This window comes from Micromys minutus, assembly GCF_963924665.1.
Source record: "Micromys minutus genome assembly, chromosome: 14".
In the NCBI taxonomy this organism is placed as follows: Eukaryota; Metazoa; Chordata; class Mammalia; order Rodentia; family Muridae; genus Micromys; species Micromys minutus.
In genome coordinates this window covers 441650-465210 of record NC_137983.1, presented here as the reverse complement: position 1 = coordinate 465210, position 23561 = coordinate 441650, and the positions used below count along the sequence as shown (strand labels likewise).

General features: G+C 44.8%; 1 protein-coding gene and 1 pseudogene across 2 annotated transcripts; both read right to left on the bottom strand.

Moving 5' to 3' along the window:
- Positions 1-1136: 1136 nt before the first annotated feature.
- Positions 1137-2384, bottom strand: LOC308429650 (small ribosomal subunit protein uS10-like; annotated as a pseudogene). Its single transcript has 2 exons — positions 2371-2384; positions 1137-2035 (listed from the first exon to the last, which is right to left on the bottom strand). The product of its transcript is annotated as a small ribosomal subunit protein uS10-like (transcript).
- Positions 1846-23556, bottom strand: CALR3 (calreticulin 3). Its single transcript, XM_080928475.1, has 9 exons — positions 23416-23556; positions 23212-23313; positions 17587-17790; positions 13915-14009; positions 7335-7523; positions 5844-5939; positions 5068-5199; positions 3928-4020; positions 1846-3200 (listed from the first exon to the last, which is right to left on the bottom strand). The coding sequence occupies exons 1-9, from the start codon at positions 23504-23506 to the stop codon at positions 3060-3062; spliced, it is 1143 nt and encodes a 380-aa protein (XP_080784601.1). The 5' UTR covers positions 23507-23556; the 3' UTR covers positions 1846-3059.
- Between the last annotated feature and the right edge of the window lie 5 nt (positions 23557-23561).

The following is a 23561-nucleotide window of genomic DNA, read 5'->3' as shown; positions in this document are numbered from 1 at the left end:
GTGTCTTATCAAGATCCTTCCTCAGGGGAACCCAGCCACTCCTTCACTTAAGGGGTTCTGGGTCTGCAAACTGCCTCAAGTCAGGAAACTGGTTCACTGGCCAATACTGCCTTTTGCCACCATCCAATGTAGCCTTTCTTTCATTTGTTTGAGAATTTTCTGCTTATACAGATTAAACAGTTATTCAGTAGGTTTCCTATATATTGCACACCTGGGAACACTATGACTGATTAGCCAGTACCAAAGGTCTGAACGAGTCATGCCATTATAAATTTCTCCTCTCCTGTGCTGGCCATTATGGGCTATGTCATTATAACCAGTTTTGTCTACACTGTCCATATGACTACCATCACCTTGTCTCTGGCGATCCAGTGCTGCCACCTGGCCCTTGTTACCTCGGGGCCCAATTAAACCCATTGCATTTAATTCATCCAATTGAGCAGCAGCATCTCCAACCCTAAGCTCTGGCACAAGTGAAAGGGCAGAAAACAAAACCCTTAAAATGTGCTGGTGCCCCTATCACCAGTTTGTGTCTTACATGATTCGTGAAGGGCTTATCTTCTGGGCCTTCGCACTGTGGAGGATTAAATACAGAATGTATCCACTCTAGCACTTTAATTTCCCTGAGCCTTAGCATCCCTTCGTCAACACTAAGCCAAGGGATATCAGGCATCTCCAACTTCTTCTCAGTAGTCATCTTTTGATAAATGCTTCAGCCCACCCTCAAACACCCTTTTTAACTGTTTGAGCTCCCATATTAAACCTAGAATCTCCAGAGGGCCCATGTCAATATACTCAGCCTGATCTAGTTTTATGCTCCTTCCTCCATTATCCCATACCCTTAAATCCATTCCCACACATATTCCCCAGACTTCTGCTTGAATGAATTAGCGAACTCATTAAGCTCCTTAGTAGTGTAGTGAATTTCCTCATGGACTACACTTTCTACGTCCCCACTAGGGGCCTGTTTTGCTTTGAGTTTGGTTATGGGTCTAGAAGAAACTATTGGTGGCCCTTGAGAAACATCAGTATTGCCTTGTCTGGCAAATAATTTTCTTTAGTTGAGGTTTTTGCTGGTTTATCAGGCTCTGAGTAATCAATTTCCTTATGTGAAAGAGGCATTAATTCAAGGGGTGGGGCTGAGGGTAGTACTTCTTCTGGTAGGGTAAACCCTTGAGAATCTGAAGACTCAAAATTCTCAGCTTCAACAGGGTCTTCCCACACATCCCCATCCCAAGTTATAGGATCCCATCCTTTGCAAATTAATGCTCTTACTTTAACTGTTGACACCCTCTGAGGCTGAGACTTGAATTTTCGCTGCCATTCAGCCAACCTTATAATGAGGGCTTCAGTTGGTTTTCTGCAGCTCGACCTCTATGGCTGCTGGAGAGAAGATTCTCTTCAAGGACACACCTAGCAACCTTTTGATTGTTTACTTGTGTCTGGAGCCTTTCGATTTTACCATACAGCTCATTCTTTTCCTTCATCATTTTTTCCAGAGATACCAAGAGTAACATGCCAACAAAATCATTTTCCAATTTTTCCCCATCTTGTAGAAACTTATGTAAACCAAGTCACCTAATTTATCAAGATAATCAAAGGTTTTAGCTGCTGCTGCTGCTTCTCTCTTCTTCTTTTTTTAACAGTTAAGTCAATTTATTTAAACAATTGACTTAGGCATCTGCAATGGTGACTTTAACTTCCACTCCTAGCTCAATACTGATGGAAGTGACCTGCTTAACAATCTCAGGACTATGTAAATCAATGAGTCGCTTGTGGATCCTCATCTGGAATCCATCCCATGTCTTGGCGCCTTCACCACAAGGTGTTTTTCTGGTAGTGATTCTCAAAAATCTTGGTAGGCATGCGCACTGGTCCTTTCATGTTCAGATTCTTTTCCTTAGCGCCTCTGATCAAGTCTGAACAAACCTTCTCCAGCAACTTCACGTTGCTGCTGGTGAGCGTGATCCTAATTCAGTGAATCGCCACTTGGGCCTCCACGGGTGTCTTTCCCATATCTTTAAATGACTTGTTCCTCAGCAGGAACGAACAGGGGTGAGTCAGGACTGAGCAGACTGGAAGGAGCTCCACAGCACTCACCACCAGGTCTCAGAAAGAAGCTTTAGCTTCTTTAAGTTTGAAATATACTTTCAACCACGGATCTTCAATAGTCTCTGAGCTCCCAGAAGGGAGAGAATCTGGAGAGGTTTCAGTAGTTGAAGGTGCTGGTGAGCTAATAAGCCAATTCCAGATTCTTAGAAGATCCATCCTTATACTTCTGCTCCTCTAGAACAGCATTAGTCAGGGTTCTCTAGAGTCACAGAACTTATGAATAGTCTCTATATAGCGAGGTTTTTATTGGTGACTTACAGTCTGTAGTCCATTTCTTTAATGGCTGGCAACAGTTGTGAAGTCCAGGGATCTTGTAGACACTCAGTCTCACAAGGCAAGCAGGCTGAGAGAGAGAGAGCCGTCCCTGTTCCAAAGTCCTTATGTAGGTCTCCAACTAAAGGTGTATCCCAGATTAAAGGTGTGTGCCACCACACCTGGATCTAGGACTTGCTTGTCCCAGATGACCTTGAGCTCAGTGATCTCCTTGCCTTAGTTTCCTAAGATTCTTAGCCTCTATGCCTCAAGATCAAAATCAAAGGTGGGTCTCCCAATTCTGGATTGTGGTTCATTCCAGATATGGTCAAGTTGACAACCAGAAATACCCACTACAACTGTCTATGTGTCCCAGGTTGTCCTAGAACTCACTACATAGACCAGGCTGGCCTGGAACTCACAGATCTCTGTCTGCCTCTGCCTCTCAAATCCTGAGATTAAAGGAGTGTTGCCACCGCATGCAGTCAACAGCAGAAACTTCTTGTTGCAAACCCTGGAGTTATAGGGGTCTATAGAAGGCACAGGTGTCTGGGGAGAACATGGAGTACTCCATCACAAACAGGGGATGGTTTTCCAGAAACTGGACAAATGGCCACCCAAGACATGTGATCATTCAGATGTGTATTGAAGTGGAGTTGCAGCAGGGCCAGTGACTAGCATGCAGAGTGGGATGACTACAGTTCACCCTGCCTGTGGAATCTGCTGAAATGGTTGTGCCCATGAAACTTCCCCATCAGCAGATCCTCTTCATCTTCCTCACGGGCCTTTTTCACTTCTTCTTTGGCTTGTATGGCATCCATCTCCTTTTCTGGACCCTGGAGGAAGGGACAAAAACAAAACAGGCTGAATCTGGGGCCGTGGCTTATACAATAGAGTGCTCATAGCTCATTGATAGAGAGTTTGTGGATCTGTTGGTATAGTGCTTGTAGTTGATAATATTTGCCTGGCACTGAATTCAATAGCTAACACAGGAAAAAATGGGCATGGTGGTGCATACCTGACATATAGGACCAGAGGTCATTAGTCTAAGGTCACTGTTGACCATACAGCAAGGTTAAGGGCATTCTAGGAATGCACAAGACCCTATCTCTACAGAGATATAAACTAACTACAGCAGACTCCTGTCTGTGTGCTGTCATATATCTGAACCCAATACTTGGGAAGCAGAAATAAGAGTGAAGTCCCTTAAGTGGTGTGGTGAATTCCACAGCAGCCAAAGCTATACAAAGAACCTTCCCTCTGAAAAGAAAAAAGAAAGAGCAAAGACTAGCTTAGACACTGTTTTTCCAGAGCTCAGTTTCCAACAACCACTTGAGGCAATTCACATCTGGTGTGCTGCTGCAGTCTAACAGTGCTCTGGGCACTGCACTCACGCACAGACACGTAATGACAGATTTTTTAAAAAAGGAAGCTAGGTGTACTAGCACATATTAATCCTCTTAGAGGCAGAGGAAGGCAGATCTCTATGAGTTCAAGGTCAGCCTGGTCTATATATTGAATTCCTGTCGAAAAAAACCAGAAGAGTTTGAGGTTTGTACCTACTTTTGTTTCCCCCCAGGTGGCCTTGCCAAACTTCTCTGCATATTCTTCATCATCAGTGATCAGGAAGTTATCGAAGATGGTTCCAGATCTCACCTGTGGATGGAAGCAGGCCTTTAATAGTGGTGGCAGTTGTACCACTTTTCCTCCTTGTCAGGGGTACCTAGCCCGATACCACACCCACACTCAGCTATCGTCGACTGACTGTAGCTCAGGATGGCTCAAAAGTAGAGCATAGTCTTACTAGGCTGGAGGACCTGGCTTACATTGCCAGCACCTAAGTGTGGGTTATGGGCACCAACTGGAGGCTAGCTGGGAGTGCAGAAGGCCAGGCTCCACCCCTACTGCATATCCCACAGCTGACAGGAGCAACAGCTGTACAGAAGGGACCCCAAAACACAGAAATGTCAGGCCCATGTGGCCTTCAGGACCACATGCAAGTGCCAGTGATTACAAAGGCCCTTAGTGAGTAGTTACAGGCTGGTGCTGGAGGGAGTACCCCAAGGGTAAGGGTGCTTACCACTCTTGAAGTACACCACAGTTCAGTTCATAGGATCAGTACCAGTTACCTCACAATGGCTGTGATTCCAGCTCCAGAGATCAGATACCTTCTGGCCTCCATGGGCTCTGCACACATGTGTGCACACACACACAATATTCTTGGTTTTAAAGAACAATAAACCAAGGGCTAGAGAAATGGCTTAGTGGGTAAGCTAGTCACCAGGAAAGCATTAAGGGCCCTGAGTTCAGATGGGCAGTGCACACATAAAAATAACCAGCATATTTGTACAGGTGTCTATGACTCCAACATTTGGAGGCAAGAAAGGCAAAGACAGGACACTGGGGCTCACTGGTTGCCAGGCTAGCTCCAGGTTCAGTGAGCACACTAACACATGCACAATACATACACACACACTGATACACACAAACACACACTCATGAAAAAAGAATTGTGTACCAAATGGGTCACATTAAAGTTCAAGTCATTAAATCAGCCAGCCATGATAGCATATGCCTAGCATCCCAGCACTCATGATTTCTGAGTGCTGAGGCAGGAGGATCATGATTTCAAGTCTAGCCTGGGGTTACATAGCAAGGCTAGTCCAGAGCTATTAAAGTAAAGAAAGCTCAGAGCCAGATCACCTGCCACAGCTCCAGACCAATGGCACCGATGTTCTCAAACTCTGAGAGGTCGTACTGCGTCAGGTAGCCAGCAGGTGTCATCTTCTGGTTGAGCCACACATCTTTGTCGATGCCCTCAGCTTTCAGGCCATCCTATACAAAAGCAGACTCTAGCCAAGCTTGGATCACAGGATGAGGAATGGTTGGGGTTTTTTTGTTTTGTTTTCCTATTTAAAGTGGCTAGCCCACCAAGGACCAGTATTCCATAAATTTCCCTGAAACTCAATGTTTTATGCAAAGGAATTCCAGTCTTTTCATTCCTCCCACTTGGTTAAAATCCCATGCAAATCTTTAGCTCTGGCTGTCTTGGAATTCGCTCTGTAGGGCAGGCTGGCCTTGAACTCAAAGATCCAAATGCCTCTGCTTTTTTTTTTTTCATGAAAAGCACCCCACCCCCATTCCTGGAACCTGATAGACTACAACGGCCTGTTCCTCCCCTTTCCTTTACTTCCAACGCATCAGTTCCTTCAAATGCAGCAAACCTCAGAAGTCAGTATGACCAAACTCCTTAAGACACAGCTACCAACTGCATTAGAATAAAAACTAAATGAATATCCCACCCATGTGTTTGCAAGCAGGTTTGGGTCAAAGGTTTACAAAGACAAACTGCTTTGCCAGGTCACTCTTAGCATGTTCTTTTCGTGTGTCACTGAGAACACCTTTTCTAACAGCACAAGTGAGGCAGGAGCAAGGGCCACCCCAAGTACCCAGAGTCACTGCAGGAAGAAGCTACGCACCTCATATGGTGGCTTCTGCAGCCAGTCCCCATCCAGCTCGCTGTTCCAGTCACTCGGCTTGCTGGCTGCTGCATCCAGAAAGTGCTTTTCCCAATCCTTCAAAGACAGAAAGGAAAGCATGCTGGGGAAAAGAAAACTTTCACCAAATATTTGTATTACGTCTATTATGCATGTGTGCAGGTCAGAAGATAACTTGCTGGAGTCAGCTATTTCCCTCCACCATGTGTTCCAGAAATCACACTCAGTTCCTCACTGCTTGGCCACAAGCACCTTCTCTCCACCCCTTGGAAATTCTTTAGCGTAGGTTGTGGGAGAAACCTAGGGAGCACACATACTCAGTGGAGCTGGGACAGAGCCCAGTGGCCTACAGAAGATGACAGGCACTGACACTAGAAAATACTTAGAAATAGATTAGCAGAGCAGGTCCCTAACTCCTGTCCCAATGCCCTTTTCCTTTTCACTGGAGTAGTCTCTAAGTGTACTGGATAGCTTTATGTCAATTAGACATAAGCTAGAGTTATCTGAAAGGTGAGAGTCTCAGTTAAGAAAATACCTCTGAAAGATCAGGTTGTAGGCAAGCCTGTAGGGCATTTTCTTAATTAGTGATTGATGGGGAGGGCCCAGCCCATGGTGGGTGGAGCCATCCATGGGCTGAAGGTCCTGGGTTCTATAGGAAAGCAGGGGGAGCATGCCATGAGAGCAAACCAGTGAGCAGCACCCCTTAGTCTTTGGGTTTTTGTTATGGCTCTGGTAGGTTTTGCTTCCCTCGGCTAATCTTAGGGTAGGGACATGGGATGAAGAGAGAGAAGAATCTATATCTAAAGACAAGTGACTAAAATTCAAAATTATGAAGAGTTAGAAAGTTGTAGGCCAGAGCCAAATCATCTAGAGTTTAGTCTCTGTGATCTATCCCTGCATCTGACCTAACATCTTTGTAACTATCAAAACCCTGCAGTGGGAGGGGATGGCCAGGAGTGGGAGCAGCAATCAGGAAGTAAAGTGAATACATAAAATAAAATTAAAATTAAAAAACAAAAACCCTGCAATGGCCAGCTATGGCGCACACCTTTAATACCAGCACCTCTGAGGCAGAGGGAATCAGATCTCTGTGAGTTTGAGACCAGCCTGGTCTACAGAGTGAGTCCCAAGTCTTTCAGGGATAAGTAAGACCCTGTGTCAAAACCAAAGAAACATTCCATTAATTTGTTTTTACAAACAGGTGGTAGTGGCAGCACATGTCTTGAATCCCAGTTCTCGGAAGCAGAGGCAGAAGGATCTCTGAGTAAGGTCAGTCTGGTCTACAGACTTAGTTCCAGGACAGGCAGGGACACAGAGAAACCCTGTCTCAAAAAAGAAAAACAGCAAATTGTTTTTGCAATACCTTGAAATGTGTGTCCAGGTCTCGGGTGTGAGGTCTGGATAGGCAGGGGTTATAGTGCAAGCAGGCCTTGGGGTAGGGTTCTCTCAACACACATCTCAGGCTGTGCTCACCTGCACTTTGCTGCCTTCCACCTGATCCCAGTCCCTAGACTCCAGTGATGTCTTTTCCATGTTCCTCATCGATGTCAGGTTCCAGTCATACTCAATGCTGCCAGACTCAATGGACTGGCCATCAACTTTCACCTCGTAAGAAAAATCTGGCCTTAAGATCAGGGTGTAGAGATGCGTGAAGCCATCCACCTGCACAAAGGCCACAGTAAGATATTCTTTTTTTTAATAGTACAGAATAGAGTTTATTCAGGTCATGGGGGAGTTAAGAGGGTAGTAGAGGCAGAGAGAGAGAGAGAGAGAGAGAGAGAGAGAGAGAGAGAGAGAGAGAGAGAGAGAGGAGAGAAAGAAGAGAGGAATAGAGAAGTAGAGGGGGGAAGGGAAGGGGAAGAGGAGGAATGGGGGGAGAGCAAGAGAGAGGGCAAGAGAACAAGAGAAATATACTCTTCCATTGTGTGTCTAATGTGTACTTTAAAACAGGAACTAGGATGGGAGACACCTCGGTGGGTGATGGAACTTTCCACCAAGACTGGTGATTTAAGTTCAATCTGCCAGATCCTCATTGGTAGGAGAAAAATGACTCCAAGTTGTCCTCTGACCAATACAGATATACACACACATACACATACACACACACACTCACAAACATGCGGTGGGGACTGGACTGTAAAACAGACTTAAGTATGTTGGGGGTGGCACAGACCTCTGCTTCTAGCATTATGGAGGCTCAAGGAAGGAGATCATGAACCTCTAGCCAGCCTTGATTACACTGCAAGGCCCCGTCTTAACATCCAAAACAGCAGACCTGTATAGTGACTTATATCTTGTAAGCAGCTCTTGGGAAACAGAGGCAGGGGAATCAGGAATTCAAAGTTATTTTCCACTATATAATAAGCCAGCAAGTTTTCTTTTTCTGTGCATTTGCATGAGGGCCACAGGCTGATATTGGGTCTCTCCACTGTTGCTGCCCACTTTATTTCCATACACAGGGTCTCTTGGCTAACCTGTAGTTCAACACATGGCCGTACTGTCTCTTTACAACACAGACTCCAGTCCTGTTGTTGAGGCTCGGGCTCAAAGTCAGGTCCCTACGTTTGTTCAGCTAGCAAGTCACCTGTGAGCCACCATCAAGCCCTGCTTTTGTCTCTTTTGAGATAGAGGCTCACTCCATACACCTCCAACTCATTACTACCCTCCCGCTTCATTTAGCCTTCTTAATAGTGGGATTTCGGGTATGAGTACCAGGGTGACATCCCCTGAATTCTTTATGTCAGTTTGTTTTTTGTTTTTGAATTGGCTAGTTTTTTTTTTTTTTTTTTTTTTTTTTTTTTTTTTTTTTTTTTTTGCCGTTGTTTTTTCAAAATAGGGTTTCTCTGTGTAGCCCTGGCTGGCCTGGAACTCACTCTGTAGACCAGGGTTGCCTCGAACTCAGATCCTCCTGCTTCTGCCTCCTGACTGCTGGAATTAAAAAAGGTATGCGCCACCACCACTCCATTAGATTTTTCTATTACATTTTATTTAGTGGGTAAAGGCCAGAGGACAACTTTTGGATTTTCTCTTCTACCATGTAGGCCCCAAGAATTGAACTCAGGTCTTCAGTCTTGGCAGCAAGCTCTCTTACCCACAGAACCACCTCACAGCTCCACTCCAGGTTTTCACAATAGAGAGAATGTTCACTGTAAACCTGGAGTTCTGTCAGCAAGCTTCGAGCCAGTGGCCCTGTGAGGATCATTCTGGAACTTTCTAGCATTGGAACCTGGGCAAGAAACCCAATCTTCAGATTTGAAGGGTCTTTATGATAAAAAAAATGTATTTGGTATTAGTGTATCTGGTATCTGTGTGTGCACACATATGTGCATGTATCATCCTCAGAGTAGGGAGGTCAGAACAGACCACAACTTTTGGAAGTCAATTCTCTCATTCTATCCTGTGGATTCCAGGGTTCAAGCTCAGGTTATCAGGTTTGGTGGCCTTACCAACTAAGTCATCTTGTCAACCTCTCATTCTTAGATTCTGTTTTTATTAAATGTGTATGTGTGCATGCATGCATGCCTCCTCTCCCCAAAGCACTTGTGAATTGACATATATATGGTGGAATTTGAACTCAGGTCCTCTATACTCTTTTCTGTTTTTTTTTTTTTGTTTGTTTTTTTTTTTTTTTAAGATTTATTTTATCTATATGAGTACACTGTAGCTGTCTTCAGACACACCAGAAGAGGGCATCAGATCCCATTAAAGGTGGTTGTGAGCCACCATGTGGTTGCTGGAATTTGAACTCAGGACCCCTCTGGAAGAGCAGTCAGTGCTCTAACCACTGAGCCATCTCTCCAGCCCCTATTAGGGTTTTTCACTCTTACTAGCTTCCTTGCTGATATGAGGAAGCAGGCAGAGGGGCATCCTCTGGCAGCAGGTTATAGGGAAAGCCCATAATATTCAGGCTGCAGAAAACCATTCTATGACATATGGCTGGAGGTTCCCTCTTAACTCACATAGCACACATGACCTTAGCTACCATGCCACACATGACTTCATGTCCCATGCCACAAAAGATTTCATGCTCCATATTCTTTGTCTTTGAATTGACAGAGGAAGAGACCGTAAAAAGCTGTCTACAGCTGACTACAGGCTGTTACTTACCTCACTGTTGTGCCACAAACCTTTAACTCTTGGGGACAGAGGAAGGCGCTCCAAGTACCATGAATCCAAGGACAGCCTGGTCTTTACTATGAATCCCAAGCTAGTTAGGGATGCATAATGAAACTCTGTCAATAAATAAATAACTTAATTCATGCCAGGTGCCTTCAGAGGCTAGGAGAGGGTTTCTGACTCCTGGAACTGGAGCTACAGGTGGTTGTAAGCCTCCATGTAGAAACTGTGATCAAACACAGGTTCTCTGCAGGAGCGGCCAGTATTCTTGAACCATTGACCCATCTCTCCAGACCCTGCACATTTCTTTTTTTCTTTTATGTGTTGCTGTAGTTGATTAATCCACTCTTAACTCCCCAGCCCAAAGTTCTGGATTCTCAAATGAAAGACACACACACACACACACACACACACACACACACACACACACACACAGCCTTATATTTAATATGCCTTAATCAGCTCAATGGTTGTACCACTCCCAAGCTTCCACATTGCTAACATCTTCCCTCTGATACCTGTGATTATTACTTACTAAAATCTATATTCCATTTTTGCTACCCCAGACCCAATCAAGGAGCCCCCTTTCTTTTAGCTCTTTCCCAGGTCTTACATGATTGGTATGCCTTTCTTCCTGCAGCTCTCAAGCATGGTTCTCATGCTTCCCTGGCATGGCAGTACTAAATCCTTCTTCCCTCAGTTCCCTTTCCCCTGAAATGTAAAGTCCACCCCTGTCTCCCTACCCAGCCATTGGCCACCAGCAACTTTATTTACCAATTAGAACCAACTGGGGGCGGGGACCCACAGCCTCTTACATGCAGGATTCTTGTGTAATATTTTGGGAACCCAATTAACATAATACAATCATTAAATCAAATCTACATTTCTCTTTATTCGTCCACTAAAAGGCCTTTTCTTTCAGAGATACATAGAACGTAGCAGTGACAGTTATGTAAACCACAAGGTGTGATACACACTAATGACGTCTGGTCTGTCAATTCTGTCAATTTAGGTTCATTACTTTAACATCTATCTTAAATTGAAGAGTTTACAATTCTATACCTGAATTATATTTTTATTTTAACTTGCATTACCATCTGAAAATCATTCTTTCAAATCTACATCATCTTCTTCAACATTAAACAACTTAAGTTTGATTATGAGACTATGACTAGTCTTCAACCCCATCAGAGATCTGAAAATGAATTAAATATTACCTGAATATATCAGAAGCACATATCATAGCTTCCAAATCTTAAGCAGTTTGCAGAGGCAGCTGACTACAGCCCCCCATCCTCAGAGCGTTGTAGCATCTTTGTTCATACTTCTAGCCCAGAACCATCTGACACACCTTAAGTGAAGCGGGAACTATGAAGGCCTAGTTTACCCTGTCTTGGCTTGTCGACTATCCCACACTGTGTGTCCCTTCCTGGGTAGTAATTTTGTCTGTAGATGAATTAGAGCAATTCTTGCCCAGTGGCTACCTTGTCACTACTGGAGCAAGTCTATATGGAGGTTTTGATGTTTAATGTCTTCTTTGAACTGTGAAGGGGATACTATCAGGAGTAGACATGTCTTAGTCAAAAGATCTATTAATAAACAAAATTACTTTAAATATCTCTGATGCTTTTGAAAATTATCTATCTATATAAAGTATATCTGAACTGTTAAACCTTGACTACTCTTAGGTATTTCTACTTGAATAATATTGAAAACACTCTACTATGAGTAAATCAGGATCTAATATAATCATGAGTTTACTATCTGGCCCTTAACTTGCACTACTTTATCATCCTAAACAGTTTGTAACAGCAGCTATAGAAGGCCTTGTGTTCTTAAATGAGCTGCATAGGCACAATGCCTATCTAAGAGTGAAAATATTAATTTCAAATTTTGTAACACTATAAAAAATTAATACCAATTAAAATCTTAAATCTGTATCAATATATAATTTCTATATTAAGAAATTAGAACTTTAATTCTGTATCAATTATAAAGATTTCTAACAATGTAAGATTATGACTATATAATGATTTAATACATTTAGTAATCCATCCTATATATTTAATTTCTTATAATACTCTACCCCCCTTTTCCCCTTCAACCCTGTATTTGTGTTTACTCATGTGTTATGTGCCTGCATGCAGAGCCCAAGGCCTGAGGTCACATGTCTTCCTTGATGACCCTTCACCTACCACATTGAAGCAGTGTCTCTCTGTACTCAGTCATTGATCTGGCTGCTCCAGGCAGCCTGTTTCAACCTGAATATATGCTAGTATATGTCTTAAAAGCCACTAGCATCAGCTGGTGGCACATGCCTTTACTACCAGCACTCAGGAGGCAGAGACAGGTGGACACACGAGTCCCAGGACAGCCAAGGCTACACAGAGAAATCCAGTCTCAAAAGGCCAATAAATAAATAATTTGGAAAACAAAACAAAACCGCATTCTGGGGCTGAGTCTGTTCAGAGGCATTCTGCCCATCACTTTACAGTCATTTACATGTGTGTTTTACGACCTTGTGATAAGCATGACCAAATGTGAGTCTGGCATCTATTCTGTCTCCCCCCTCCTCCCCCCTCATTTTGTTTTTTAAGATTTATGTGAGTACACTGTCACTTTCTTCAGACACACCAGAAGAGGGCATCTGATTCCATTACAGATGGTTGTGAGCCACCATGTGGTTGCTGGGAACTGAACTCAGGACCTCTGGAAGAGCAGCCAGTGCTCTAACCACTGAGCCATCTCTCTAGCCCTCACTCATTGTTTTTTGAGACAGCATGTTTCTATATAGTCTGATTGATCTGGAACTATGTAGACTAGGCTGCTCTCAACCTCAGAGAGATCCTCCTGCTTCTGTGTTCCCAATGCTGGAATTAAACGCCTATGCCACTGTGCTTGACTCTGTTCTAAATCTGAGTGAGGTTGAACGAAAAGTCCATGGGCTAAGGTTAAATAGTCGGACAGATGCAGTGATTGGATTAAGAATGGCCCCAAGAGGTACATATATTTGAATAGTTAGTCACTGGGAATTCTTAGAAAGAATTAGAAAGATTAGAAGGTGTGGCCTTGCTGGAGGAGATATGTCATTGTGGGGGACTTTGAGGTTTCAAAAGTCCAAGGCAGGCTTAAAGCCCACCTACAGATCAGGATGTTCTCACCCACTTCTCCAGCACAATGTCTGCATGAATACTGCCAGGTTCCCTCTGTGCTCCCTCCCTGTCCCATGTCCCCTGTGCTCCTCTGTGCTCCCTCCACGGTCCCACCGTGCTGATAATGGGCTTAAACTCTGGAATTGTGAGCTGTCCCCAATCAAATGCTTTCATTTGTGAGAGTTGCCTTGGCCTTGGTGTCTCTTCACAGCAATAGGACAAAGACTAAGACAACAGAGGAAATCTTAAGACATCAGGATTTGCATGCCATGGGCCTAGGGCCTTTCTGCTTACGAGTGAGCCACCATGCCCAGTTTTCTTCAAATTTATCATGCAAGAGGCACACAGCACATGGAGGCTGAAGCAGGAGGATCACGGAATTTGAGGTGAATTATCTCCCTACATGAAGTGGGAGCTGCAGAGGTGGCTTGGGCTGAGCACACCCTGCCCTCAGAGACCAGAGTGTTCGTTAGCTCCCACGCCAGGCAGCTCCAGGGGATGCAATGCCCTCTTATGGCCTCTGTGGACACTGCACTCATATGGACATGTACACACATAACTAAAATAGTAAAATAAAACTTGTTTTTTAAGGGAAGGAAGGGAGGGGAAGGGGATGAGGGGCAGGCAGAGAGGACCACTTCCTGTGATGTGGGGATGAGGGGCAGGCAGAGAGGACCACTTCCTGTGATGTGGGGATGAGGGGCAGGCAGAGAGGACCACTTCCTGTGATGTGGGGATGAGGGGCAGGCAGAGAGGACCACTTCCTGTGATGTTAGCATGCTCACCTTGCACCTGATTGGCTTCTTATTTTCATGATATTGATTCTTGAAATATAAGATAACATGAACTTTCTTGATATCAAATCCACAAATATCAGGTCCTACAAAAGGAAGAGGAGGAGGAAGAGAAAGGTACTCTCAATTATCTTCCATACTATTTCTTTTTTTTAAAGCTGTATTTATTTATATGAACTTAAGTACACTGTAGCTGTCTTAAGACACACCAGAAGAAGACATCAGATTTCATTCCAGATGGTTGTGAGCCACCATGTGGTTGCTGGGAATTGAACTCAGGACCTCTCTGGTAGAGCAGTCAGTCGATGCTCTTAACCACTGAGCCATCTCTCCATTCCATGGGAATAGTAACTTTGTCTGTCTGTGGATGCTCTTGAGTTCACCAGAAGACATTGAAGCAAAGCTCTGGTGACCAGCTCCCTTCTGACAAAGTCACCTTGGACTCAACTGTGAATCAGCACAAATGAGAAAACAAGGCCAGCATCCTACAGCGGAGCACTGGGAGACCGAGTGGGAAGACCACCAACCCTGGCCAGCCTGGGAAACGTGTCAAGCACCTGGCTCAAAAAGCAAGACAGTGAGCTGAAGAGACAGCTCAGAAGATAATGCTGGCCATCTAGGCTGAGGGCCTGAGTTCAATCCCTTGGAACCACAAGGTGGAAAGAGATGGGTGCACTTTGCCCTCTGCCTCCACAGGAACACTACAACAAGCCTTCCATAAATAATAGTTATTAGTACTTTTGCTTGGTTGGGTTTTTCAGACAGGGTTTCTCTGCGTAGCCCTGACTGTCCTCGTCTATAGATCAGGCTGGCCTCAAATTCAGAGATCTACCTGCCTCTGCCTCCTGAGTGCTGGGATTAAAGGTGTACACTGCCACTGCCAACAATATTGTTTTTAGTTTGTTCTTAGGTGGTGATGAACTAGGGTCCTCAGCAAGAGCAGTAAGTACTCTTAACCACGGAATGATCCTTACAGCTCCCAAGTATGTGTGTTCTTTAAAATGAGAAGCAAAGTTGGGTGATGGTGGCACACACCTTTGGTCCCAGCACTCTGGAGGCAGAGGCAGGAGAATCTCTGAGTTTGAGGTCAGCCTGGTCTACAGGGAGTTTCAGGATAGTCAAAGCTGCACAGGGAGACCCTGTCTCAAAAACAAATAAATAAAAAAGAAATAAGGTAGGAAACAAATTCAAAAGAAAGTACAAAAAGAACTAAGGCATTTTGTGCTTTGTACTTTTGCTTTTTTACAGTGCTGGGAATGAAACCCAGGGGCCCACACATTAGCCAATCAAGCACTCACCACCTGGGCTACAACAAAGCCTGAAGGATTATGGTGTGTGTGTGTGTGTGTATGTGAGTGTGTGTGTGAGTGTGTGTATGTGTGTGTATGTGAGTGTGTGTGTGAGTATGTGTGTGAGTATGTGTGTATGTGTGTGTATGAGTGTGTGTGTATGTGAGTGTATGTGTGTGAGTGTGTGTATGTCTGTGTGTGTGAGTGTGTTCGAGAGTGTGTGTGTGAGTATGTGTGTGAGTATGTGTGTATGTGTGTGTATGAGTGTGTGTGTGAGTATGTGTGTGTATGTGAGTGTGTGTGTATGTGTGTGTATTTGAGTGTGAGTGTATGTGTGAGTATGTGTGTGTGTCTGTGTGGGTGTGTGAGCACATGGAAGTGTAGTGCTACACATGAATGTGTAGAAAGTTCTTCCCAGGCACATGCAGACAGCAGAAGGAAGACGTCCTGTTGTGTCCATCAGTTGCCATTGTAAATAAAGCAAGCATCTTCCTGTCTCTGCTTCCCAGTGCTGGGATTGCAGGCACAAACAACCTAGTCTGGCTTTTTATGTAGGTTCTGAGAATCAGAACTTAAATACAGTTACCACCGAGCCATCTCCCTAGTCTATTTTCTACATTTCGGGGAGTTTTAAGACAGGATGTCATTGAAGCTCAGGCTGTCCTGGAATTCCTGTGTCCACCTCCCAAGAGCCGGGATGATGCTCGCTTTATTTACAGGATGCTAAGGATGGAATGCAGGGCTTCTTGGATGGAAGACAAGCACTCTACCAGCTCAGCCTGGTCCCAGCTCAGACTTCAAGTTTTTTTAAAAATAAGAATATTTATTTTAGCTTCACGTGCATTGGTGTTCTGAACTGGAGTTACAGACAGTCTCCAGCTGTAATATGGGTGCTGGGAATTGAACCTGGATCCTCTGGGAGAGAAGCCAGTGTAATTAACCACTGAGCAATCTCTATGGCCCACACCAGATATTTTAAGCTTTGCAACACATTTAGAAGTAACCAGAATGTCCACCATCCCTTACCTAACAATCTGGACATGTTTTAGAGGCCAGAGTTTGTTACTTGGGATATATGTTTGTGTCTCTGGAGGCAGGGTCTTGTTATTTGGTGAGGATAGCACTCTCTCATCTCAATCCTGCTGCTGTCCTAAGTGCTGGGATGAAAGAGGTTTACCACCATGCCTGGCAGTGGCATCTCACCCTCTTCAAATTTGATATTTTCCAGCCAGGTGTGGTGGTGTACACCTTTAATTCCAGCACTGGGATGCAGAGACAGGAGAACCTCTGTGTGTTAAAAGCTAGCCTGGCTTACATAGTAAATGTCAGGATTGCCAGGACTACACAGAGACATGCTATCAAAAAAATTTTTTTCAATGTGTGTATGTGTGTGAATGCAGGTGTGTGCTTGGATAAATGCCATCTCAGCACTCAAGTTTTGGGACTGAGCTTGTAGATCAGTGTTAGAGTGTACATGGCCCCGGGCTTCATGGCCACACAGCTGGGTGACATGGCCCAGAAGGCAAAGGCACTGCCATCAGGCTTGAAGGTCTGAACTCAGATGGAAGACGAAAAAAGTGACTCCCTCAAATGACTGGCGCTAGAGAGATGGCTCAGTGGTTAAGAGAGCTAGCTGTTCTTGCACAGGACCCAGGTTCTGTTCCCAGCACCTGCCTGATAGCTCACAACCACCTGTATGTAATTCCAGTTCCAGGAAACCACCAGCCTCTCTGGTCTAATTTACTTTCATCTGCAATGGCATGATACACACAAACTCACCCAGGCCGGTACACACATCTGAGTAAATCAAATGAATAATTTTTTAAAGCCAGGTTCAGATTCTAAGTCCTTTGACTTTTTGGATTTTAGGTCTGAGAATGCTCAGCCTGCACTGGTTAATTTAACAGAGCTATAAATCTTAGATTCAGTGCTGCTATGTGAGTCCCGTCAGCAGAGCCTCTGTAATGCTTTCCTGCTGACTACCATGTTTCCTGCCTTCATGGTCATGGACTCTAAGTCTCTGAACTTAAACCCCAATAAACTCTTTCATACGTTGCCTTGGTTGTGGTGTTTATAGCAATAGAAAAGAGGCCAAGTGCTAGGATGACAGGTGCGTGCCATCATACATTGGCAATGTTTCCTTAAAATTTAAAAAAAGATTTATTTATTAAAGTACACCATAGCTGTCTTCAGACACACCAGAAGAGGGCATCAGATCTCATTACAGATGGCTGTGAGTCAACATGTTGTTTCTGGGATTTGAACTCTGGACCTCTGGAATAGCAGTCAGTGCTCTTAACCACTGAGCCACCTGTTCAGCCCTAAAAAATTTTTTTGAGAATGTTTCTAACTCTGGCTTCCCTGCTGAACTTACCAAACATGATGTAGTACTGAGACTTTCCATTCATATTCTTCTGGTCCAGGTCAGAGGGGAACACCTTGATGTAGCCGCCACCGCAGTCCATCTTCTGCTCATGCTTCACCGTGTACTGGATCACCAAGGTCTTCCCTTTGTTGCTGAATGGCTTGAAGCTTGCAGAGATGGCATAGAAACGGCTGTTCTGGGTTGTTTGCAGGCCTTCCAACAGAAAGCATGAGGGACTCAGATGACATTGCACTCAACACGCTGTAGGGACCTCCACCTCATGTCCCCACTGACCCCCGGGAACAGGTCCTGTGTGCACATGTCACACAGTGTGCCACACGTACACCACTCCCAGGCTCTCCGCTTCCAGGAACCTCCAATTCACACACCTTTACACATAGGATGCCAGCTTTGTTAGGGCCCAGGGGGTGAGGTTCTCTTGGGGACCCATGTAGTGGAAAGAGGGAGACAACTCCCGAAGACATGTTTTAATTTCCACATGCATGTGATGACGCGTATGCGCACAGACACACAGCTATTTTATAAAGACTCTTACTAGTTTATTTTGCTTCAGACATAGTTTGCTTATGTAACCCTGGCTATCCTGGAACTAACTCTCTAGACCAGGTTGTCCTCAAACTCAGAGATTCACCTGCCTCTGCCTCTGGCTCCCAAGTGCTGGGAAAGGCATTTGCCAACACCACCCAGATTGTCATTTTGTTTGAATTGCTGTTGTGTTTTATATACTGGGGACGGATGGGACACATGCTCAGCACTGGCTCTTTCTGGGGGTACACCCTCAGTCCCACCACTGACATACTTTAAGGTTACATACAAAATTACCTCCTGGGGATGTGGCTCAGTTTTAAGCTCAGCTAGTGTGCATGAGGCCTGGGGCTCCATTCCCAGCATCATATAAAGTTCGGAGTGATGGAATGAAGGAATAAATAGAGGCAAGAAACATAAGCTGCAAGAACTAGGTTCTCTGGGAACAGAGAAACAAGTGCTGGTGCTCAGAATGACCAGGCTTAGTTGACACCAGCCAAACAAACATAGCTATTCTCAGAAAAAGACTCCCTACCCCTCTCTGTGGTAAATTTCAAGAAAAACCACCAAGACTCAGCCTGACCCTGCCCGACCACCCAGTTCCTCCCCCTTTAGAGACTTTTCAACCTGGCCCTTTCCCCAAGGCCAAGCACAGGGCTAGATAAGGAAATAACTCAGCCAAGAACAGCCCCTTGAGTGGGCTAGACAATGCCTCAACCAATCCTTTGTCCTGAAATCCACCAATGAAAGTAAGCCAACAGACCCTGTTGCTAAAGTCTGCCCGCTGTAAAGAATAAAAGATGTGTGCTTTTTGGGTTTGGGGTTGACTCTCCCTGCGAGGTAGAGCAAACCATGTGCACTGAATTATTAAGCCTCTTGCCTTTGCATTGGTCTGTCTTCTGTGTTCTGTGGGTTGCCCTCCTGAGCTAAGACCTACCTCCCCCGGGTCTTACAACAGGAACACATTCTAGGCACTTGGGAAGAAGAATCAGAAGGGTCGGGAGTTTAAAGTCAGCCTAGGGTACATGGCAATTTGAGGCTAGCCTGGGTTACATGAAACCTTGTCTCAAAATCAACACAGCATGCCCATAAGATGTCTCAGCAGGTCAAGGTACTTACTGCTAAGTCTGAGCTTGGTGAAAGGAGAAAACTGACCCTCGAATGTTGTCCTGTGACCTCCACATGTGTCTTGGCATGTGTATACACTTAAAAAAAGCAAGGGTTAGAGAGATGGCTGAGGGCATGAGAGTCCTCACTGAGGTGGCAGCAAGAGGACCTGCTTTTCAATCCTGTCCTAGTCAGGGTTTCTATTCCTGCACAGACATCATGACCAAGAAGCAAGCTGGGGAGGAAAGGGTTTATTCAGCTTACACTTCCACATCGCTGTTCATCACCAAAAGAAGTCAGGACTGGAACTCAAGCAGGTCAGGAAGCAGGAGCTGATGCAGAGGCCATGGAGGGATGTCACTTCCTGGCTTGCTTCCCCTGGCTTGCTCAGCCTGCTTTCTTATAGAACCCAAGTACCATCCTAGGGATGGCTCCACCCCCCTTGATCACTAGTTGAGAAAATGCCTTACATGGAGACATTTTCTCAACTGAGGCTCCTTTCTCCATCATAACTCCAGCTTGTGTCAAATTGACACAAAACCAGCCAGTACAAATCCCTAGGGCACATTTAAAATAAAGACCAGTGGTGGCTGCACAGAGATATCCTGTTTTAAAAAAACAAAACAAAACAGAACAAGCTAGGTGTGGTGGCACATGCCTCTACTGTGTGTGTGCATGTGTGATTATCTGTGTGTGAATGTATGATTGTATTTGTATGTATGTATTCATGTGTGTGTACAGGTATTTATTTGTATATATGTGTGTTCATGTGTTAAGAGTGTATATGCATGTATGTGTATGTTCATGTGTTGAGTGTGTATATGTGTGCATGTATGTATTTGCATGTATGCATGTGTATCTGTATGTGTGTGAATGTGTGCATGATTGTATTTGTATATGTCTGTATATGTGTGTGTTCATGTGTGTGCATGTATGTATTTGTGTGTGTTCATGTGTTAAGTGTGTGTGAATGTATTTGTATGTATTTAAGTGTGTGTGTGTATGGTGATTAGAGGAAGTTGGAGCTCCACAGCCATCACTCAAACTCCAGGTTCAGTGAGATAACCTGTCTTAGGGACAGAGCCTGACACCAGGTGTCCACTCTGGTCTTCTTAGTCACTCATGGATATGCACACCTGCACATACCTGTGCACATACCACAACCACACACCTCTAGATATAATATGTAAAAGCTTAATTTTGCTTCCTTAATAGAGCAAGAACATACAATGAAAGTTGTATAGCTACTGAAGAAAACAAAACAGGACTTTTTAAGACAGGGTCTTATGTAGCCTGTAAGACATTCTACACGTAAAATAAATAATTTAAAATATTCAAAACAAAACAAGACCAATGTGGCTGGTAAAAAGTTGCCTGTGTCTTAAATCCCAGAACTGTAGAGGTGAAAGCAGGTGGATCTCTGGTTTAAACCAGATTGGTCTACACAGCAAGTCCAGGACAGTCAGGACTACATAGTGACTCAAAATAAACCAACCAATCAAACAACCCCAAATTGTCCAAAAATGCAAACTTGGAATATTTTTCCAGTTTGTCTTTTAGTCACAGCACTGGCTGTCCTGAAACTCATACATCTCTGCTTAGCTCTGCCTCCCATGTGCCGGGATCAAAGGTCCCATTGCACCTGGCTCTTTCAATTTTAAAATTACATGTATTTATTTATTTGTTTATCTATGTAGGGTATGTGTCATAGCACATACATGAGAGTCAGAGTACACCTTGGGAGAATCAGGTCTTTTCTTCCACCAGGTAGATACCAGGGTTCAAACTCGGAGTGAAATTTGGAGACAAGTTCCTTTACCCACTGATTCATTTCAGCAGCACAAACTTGGGTGTTCATCCACACATCCAAGCCTCAGCTCAAGGCTGGCTCCCTACTCTGACATCTCTGTCTCTCCTCCTTTTTCTCCTGGGATCCAGATCCCCATCCCACTCCTATCTCAAGCACAGGCAGGCACAAAGGTTCTTATTCTCTCCTGTCATTTCCAGCCCATCTGAATTCCTGAATCTTTCCATCTGTGACTATGAAGACATGGTCCCTGGAGACCATGGAGAGGAAATTCAGGTTTCCAGAACCCAGGCACTAAGCCTGCTGCTCTTCATGCTCATTGGGGTTTGGAGGAAAGGACGACAGAGAATTAAGTGGGCAGACAGCAGCCACATCCTCTGGCTCATTTCTGCCATAGCTGGGCTCTCTTTTCACCCACTTCAGTCATAAAGCTGAATGCGTTTTGTTTTTGAATTATTTTATATTACTATCTTACTACCCTCCCCTTATGATAAGGTCTCACTTTGTACCCCTGGTTGTCCTAGAATTCACTATGTAGCTGTAGACCAGGCTGTCCTCTTAGCTGGATCTCAGAACCCTCACCATACACCTTCTTCCTGCCACCCTCACACCCAGATTCTATGGTGCTTCAGCTTTGTACATCTAGGCAAGACAGCTCCAACTCTAGATGAAGCACAGTTTAGACCTAGTATGTCACTGGGTCTCTGTCTCAATTCTTTGACTACTGTGTAACATCCAAGGGACTAGTATGAGCAGATGTGACTGCTTTGTCTGTCACAGACACTTCAGTAACAATTTCCCAGTGGGCTGGAGAGATGGCTCAGAGGTTAAAAGCACTGTCTGCTCTTTCAAAGGTCCTGAGTTCAATTCCCGGCTACCACACGGTGGCTCACAACCATCTGTAATGAAATCTAGTACTTTCTTCTGGCCTGCAGGCACACATGCAGCCAGAATGCTGTATACATAACAAATATATCTTAAGGAAAAAAAAAGTCCCAGCATAACTCAAACCTGTGAACCAACCAAGCATGGGGCTGTCTGAGGCAGAAGGACCTAGAGTTCGAGGCCAGCCTGGGCTTCATAGAGAGAACATGTCTCAGATAAACCAACTCTTTCCAGACAAGTTCTCATGTACTAGGTTAACACTGAACTTGCAAGGTAGCTAAAAATGACTTTGGCCTTTTTAATTCTCTTGCCATTTCTCTTCAGTGTGCACTATACCCCATTTAGGTTACATTGGAGACGGGATCCAGGACTTGACAGATGTTAGACAAACACATTAGCAGGTTTTGTTGGTGCATGCCTTTAATCCCAGCACTCAAGAGGCAGAAGGGACAGGCAGATTTTAGTGAGTTTCTGGACAGTCAGGCATTCATAGAGACCCTGGCTCAAAACAAAATTAAACCAAGATAAATAAAATGCAATTTACATTTATTGATTGATTGATTGATTGGGGTTGGGGCATGTGCCAAGGTTAGAGGACACCTGTGGGCATAGGTTCTCTCCTTCCACCCTGTAGGTTCTGGGGGTCACAGGCCAATCTTGCTTGCCCTACTTTTCATTTTGATTTCCCCTCTGTTTTGTGACAAGATCTGGCTGTATGATCTTGTCATACATACCCACAGCTCACTTTATAGTCAGGCTGGTCTTGAACTTGTGATTTTCCTGTCTCATAAAGCCTCTGCAGTGCTAGGATCCCAGGCAGTGCTACAGCTTGGTTCCAATTTTCATGAAGTGATGTAATCTTGGGCAGCTATGACAAATGCCAACACAGTCATTCCTGTTGACCTCGGTTGTCATTCCAGCACTTTCTGAGTCCCTCCACTGTCATTCCAGTCCGTACTTAGGGTGCAGATTGCGCCCTTCTCCAACAAACACAAGACACGTGAAAAGTAACCAGTTTGGGAGGCTGGGAGTGAGAGCCATCTAGAGCTACATAAGACTGCTCCAAAACTAAAAATCAAAATACCCTCTACTCAGTCTTAAACTAACACACCACCAGAGGTTATTGGACTCCACTACAGATATTTGGGAGCCACCATGTAGTTGCTGGGATTTGAACTCAGGACCTCTAGGAAGAGCAACCAATGCTCTTAACCACTGAACCATCTCTCAACTCCCATTCGGTGCGGTTTCTACCTTCTACTCTTATTTGCTCCCGATTCTACACTAACCTTTGTCTTTCTCCTTATGCCCATAGAACTTCCCCGATGAGACTCTGAAGTGCCCGAACTGGGAGTCATTGGTGGACTGCACCCAGCGGTTCCTCCAGCGCTCTGTGGGAATGGGGAAACAGGAGAGTTAGTGGTACAAAGTGCACGGGTCCAGATCACAGTTGGTGGACACAGGCCACCAGCCACCACGGCAGTCGCCTTCACCTCCGTCTAGAAACTCCTCTTGGAAATATACAGTGGCCAGTGCCACGCGCAGCACACAGACGGCCCAGAGCGATACGCGTGCCGGGACCATGGCTGCACGTGCGACTTCTCTCTGCTCTCAGGCGTCCGTGTGGCCTGACGGGCGC

What these genes read in the sequence shown, in the direction of transcription:
- CALR3 (XM_080928475.1), bottom strand. Translation starts at nt 23,506, where the DNA reads ATGGTCCCGGCACGCGTATCGCTCTGGGCCGTCTGTGTGCTGCGCGTG. An exon ending in TGGAAGGCAGCAAAGTGCAG is followed by an intron (nt 5,940 to 7,334) that starts GTGAGCACAGCC and finishes CTGTCTTTGAAG; the next exon opens with GATTGGGAAAAGCACTTTCT. An exon ending in TTGGTCTGGAGCTGTGGCAG is followed by an intron (nt 4,021 to 5,067) that starts GTGATCTGGCTC and finishes TTCCATCCACAG; the next exon opens with GTGAGATCTGGAACCATCTT.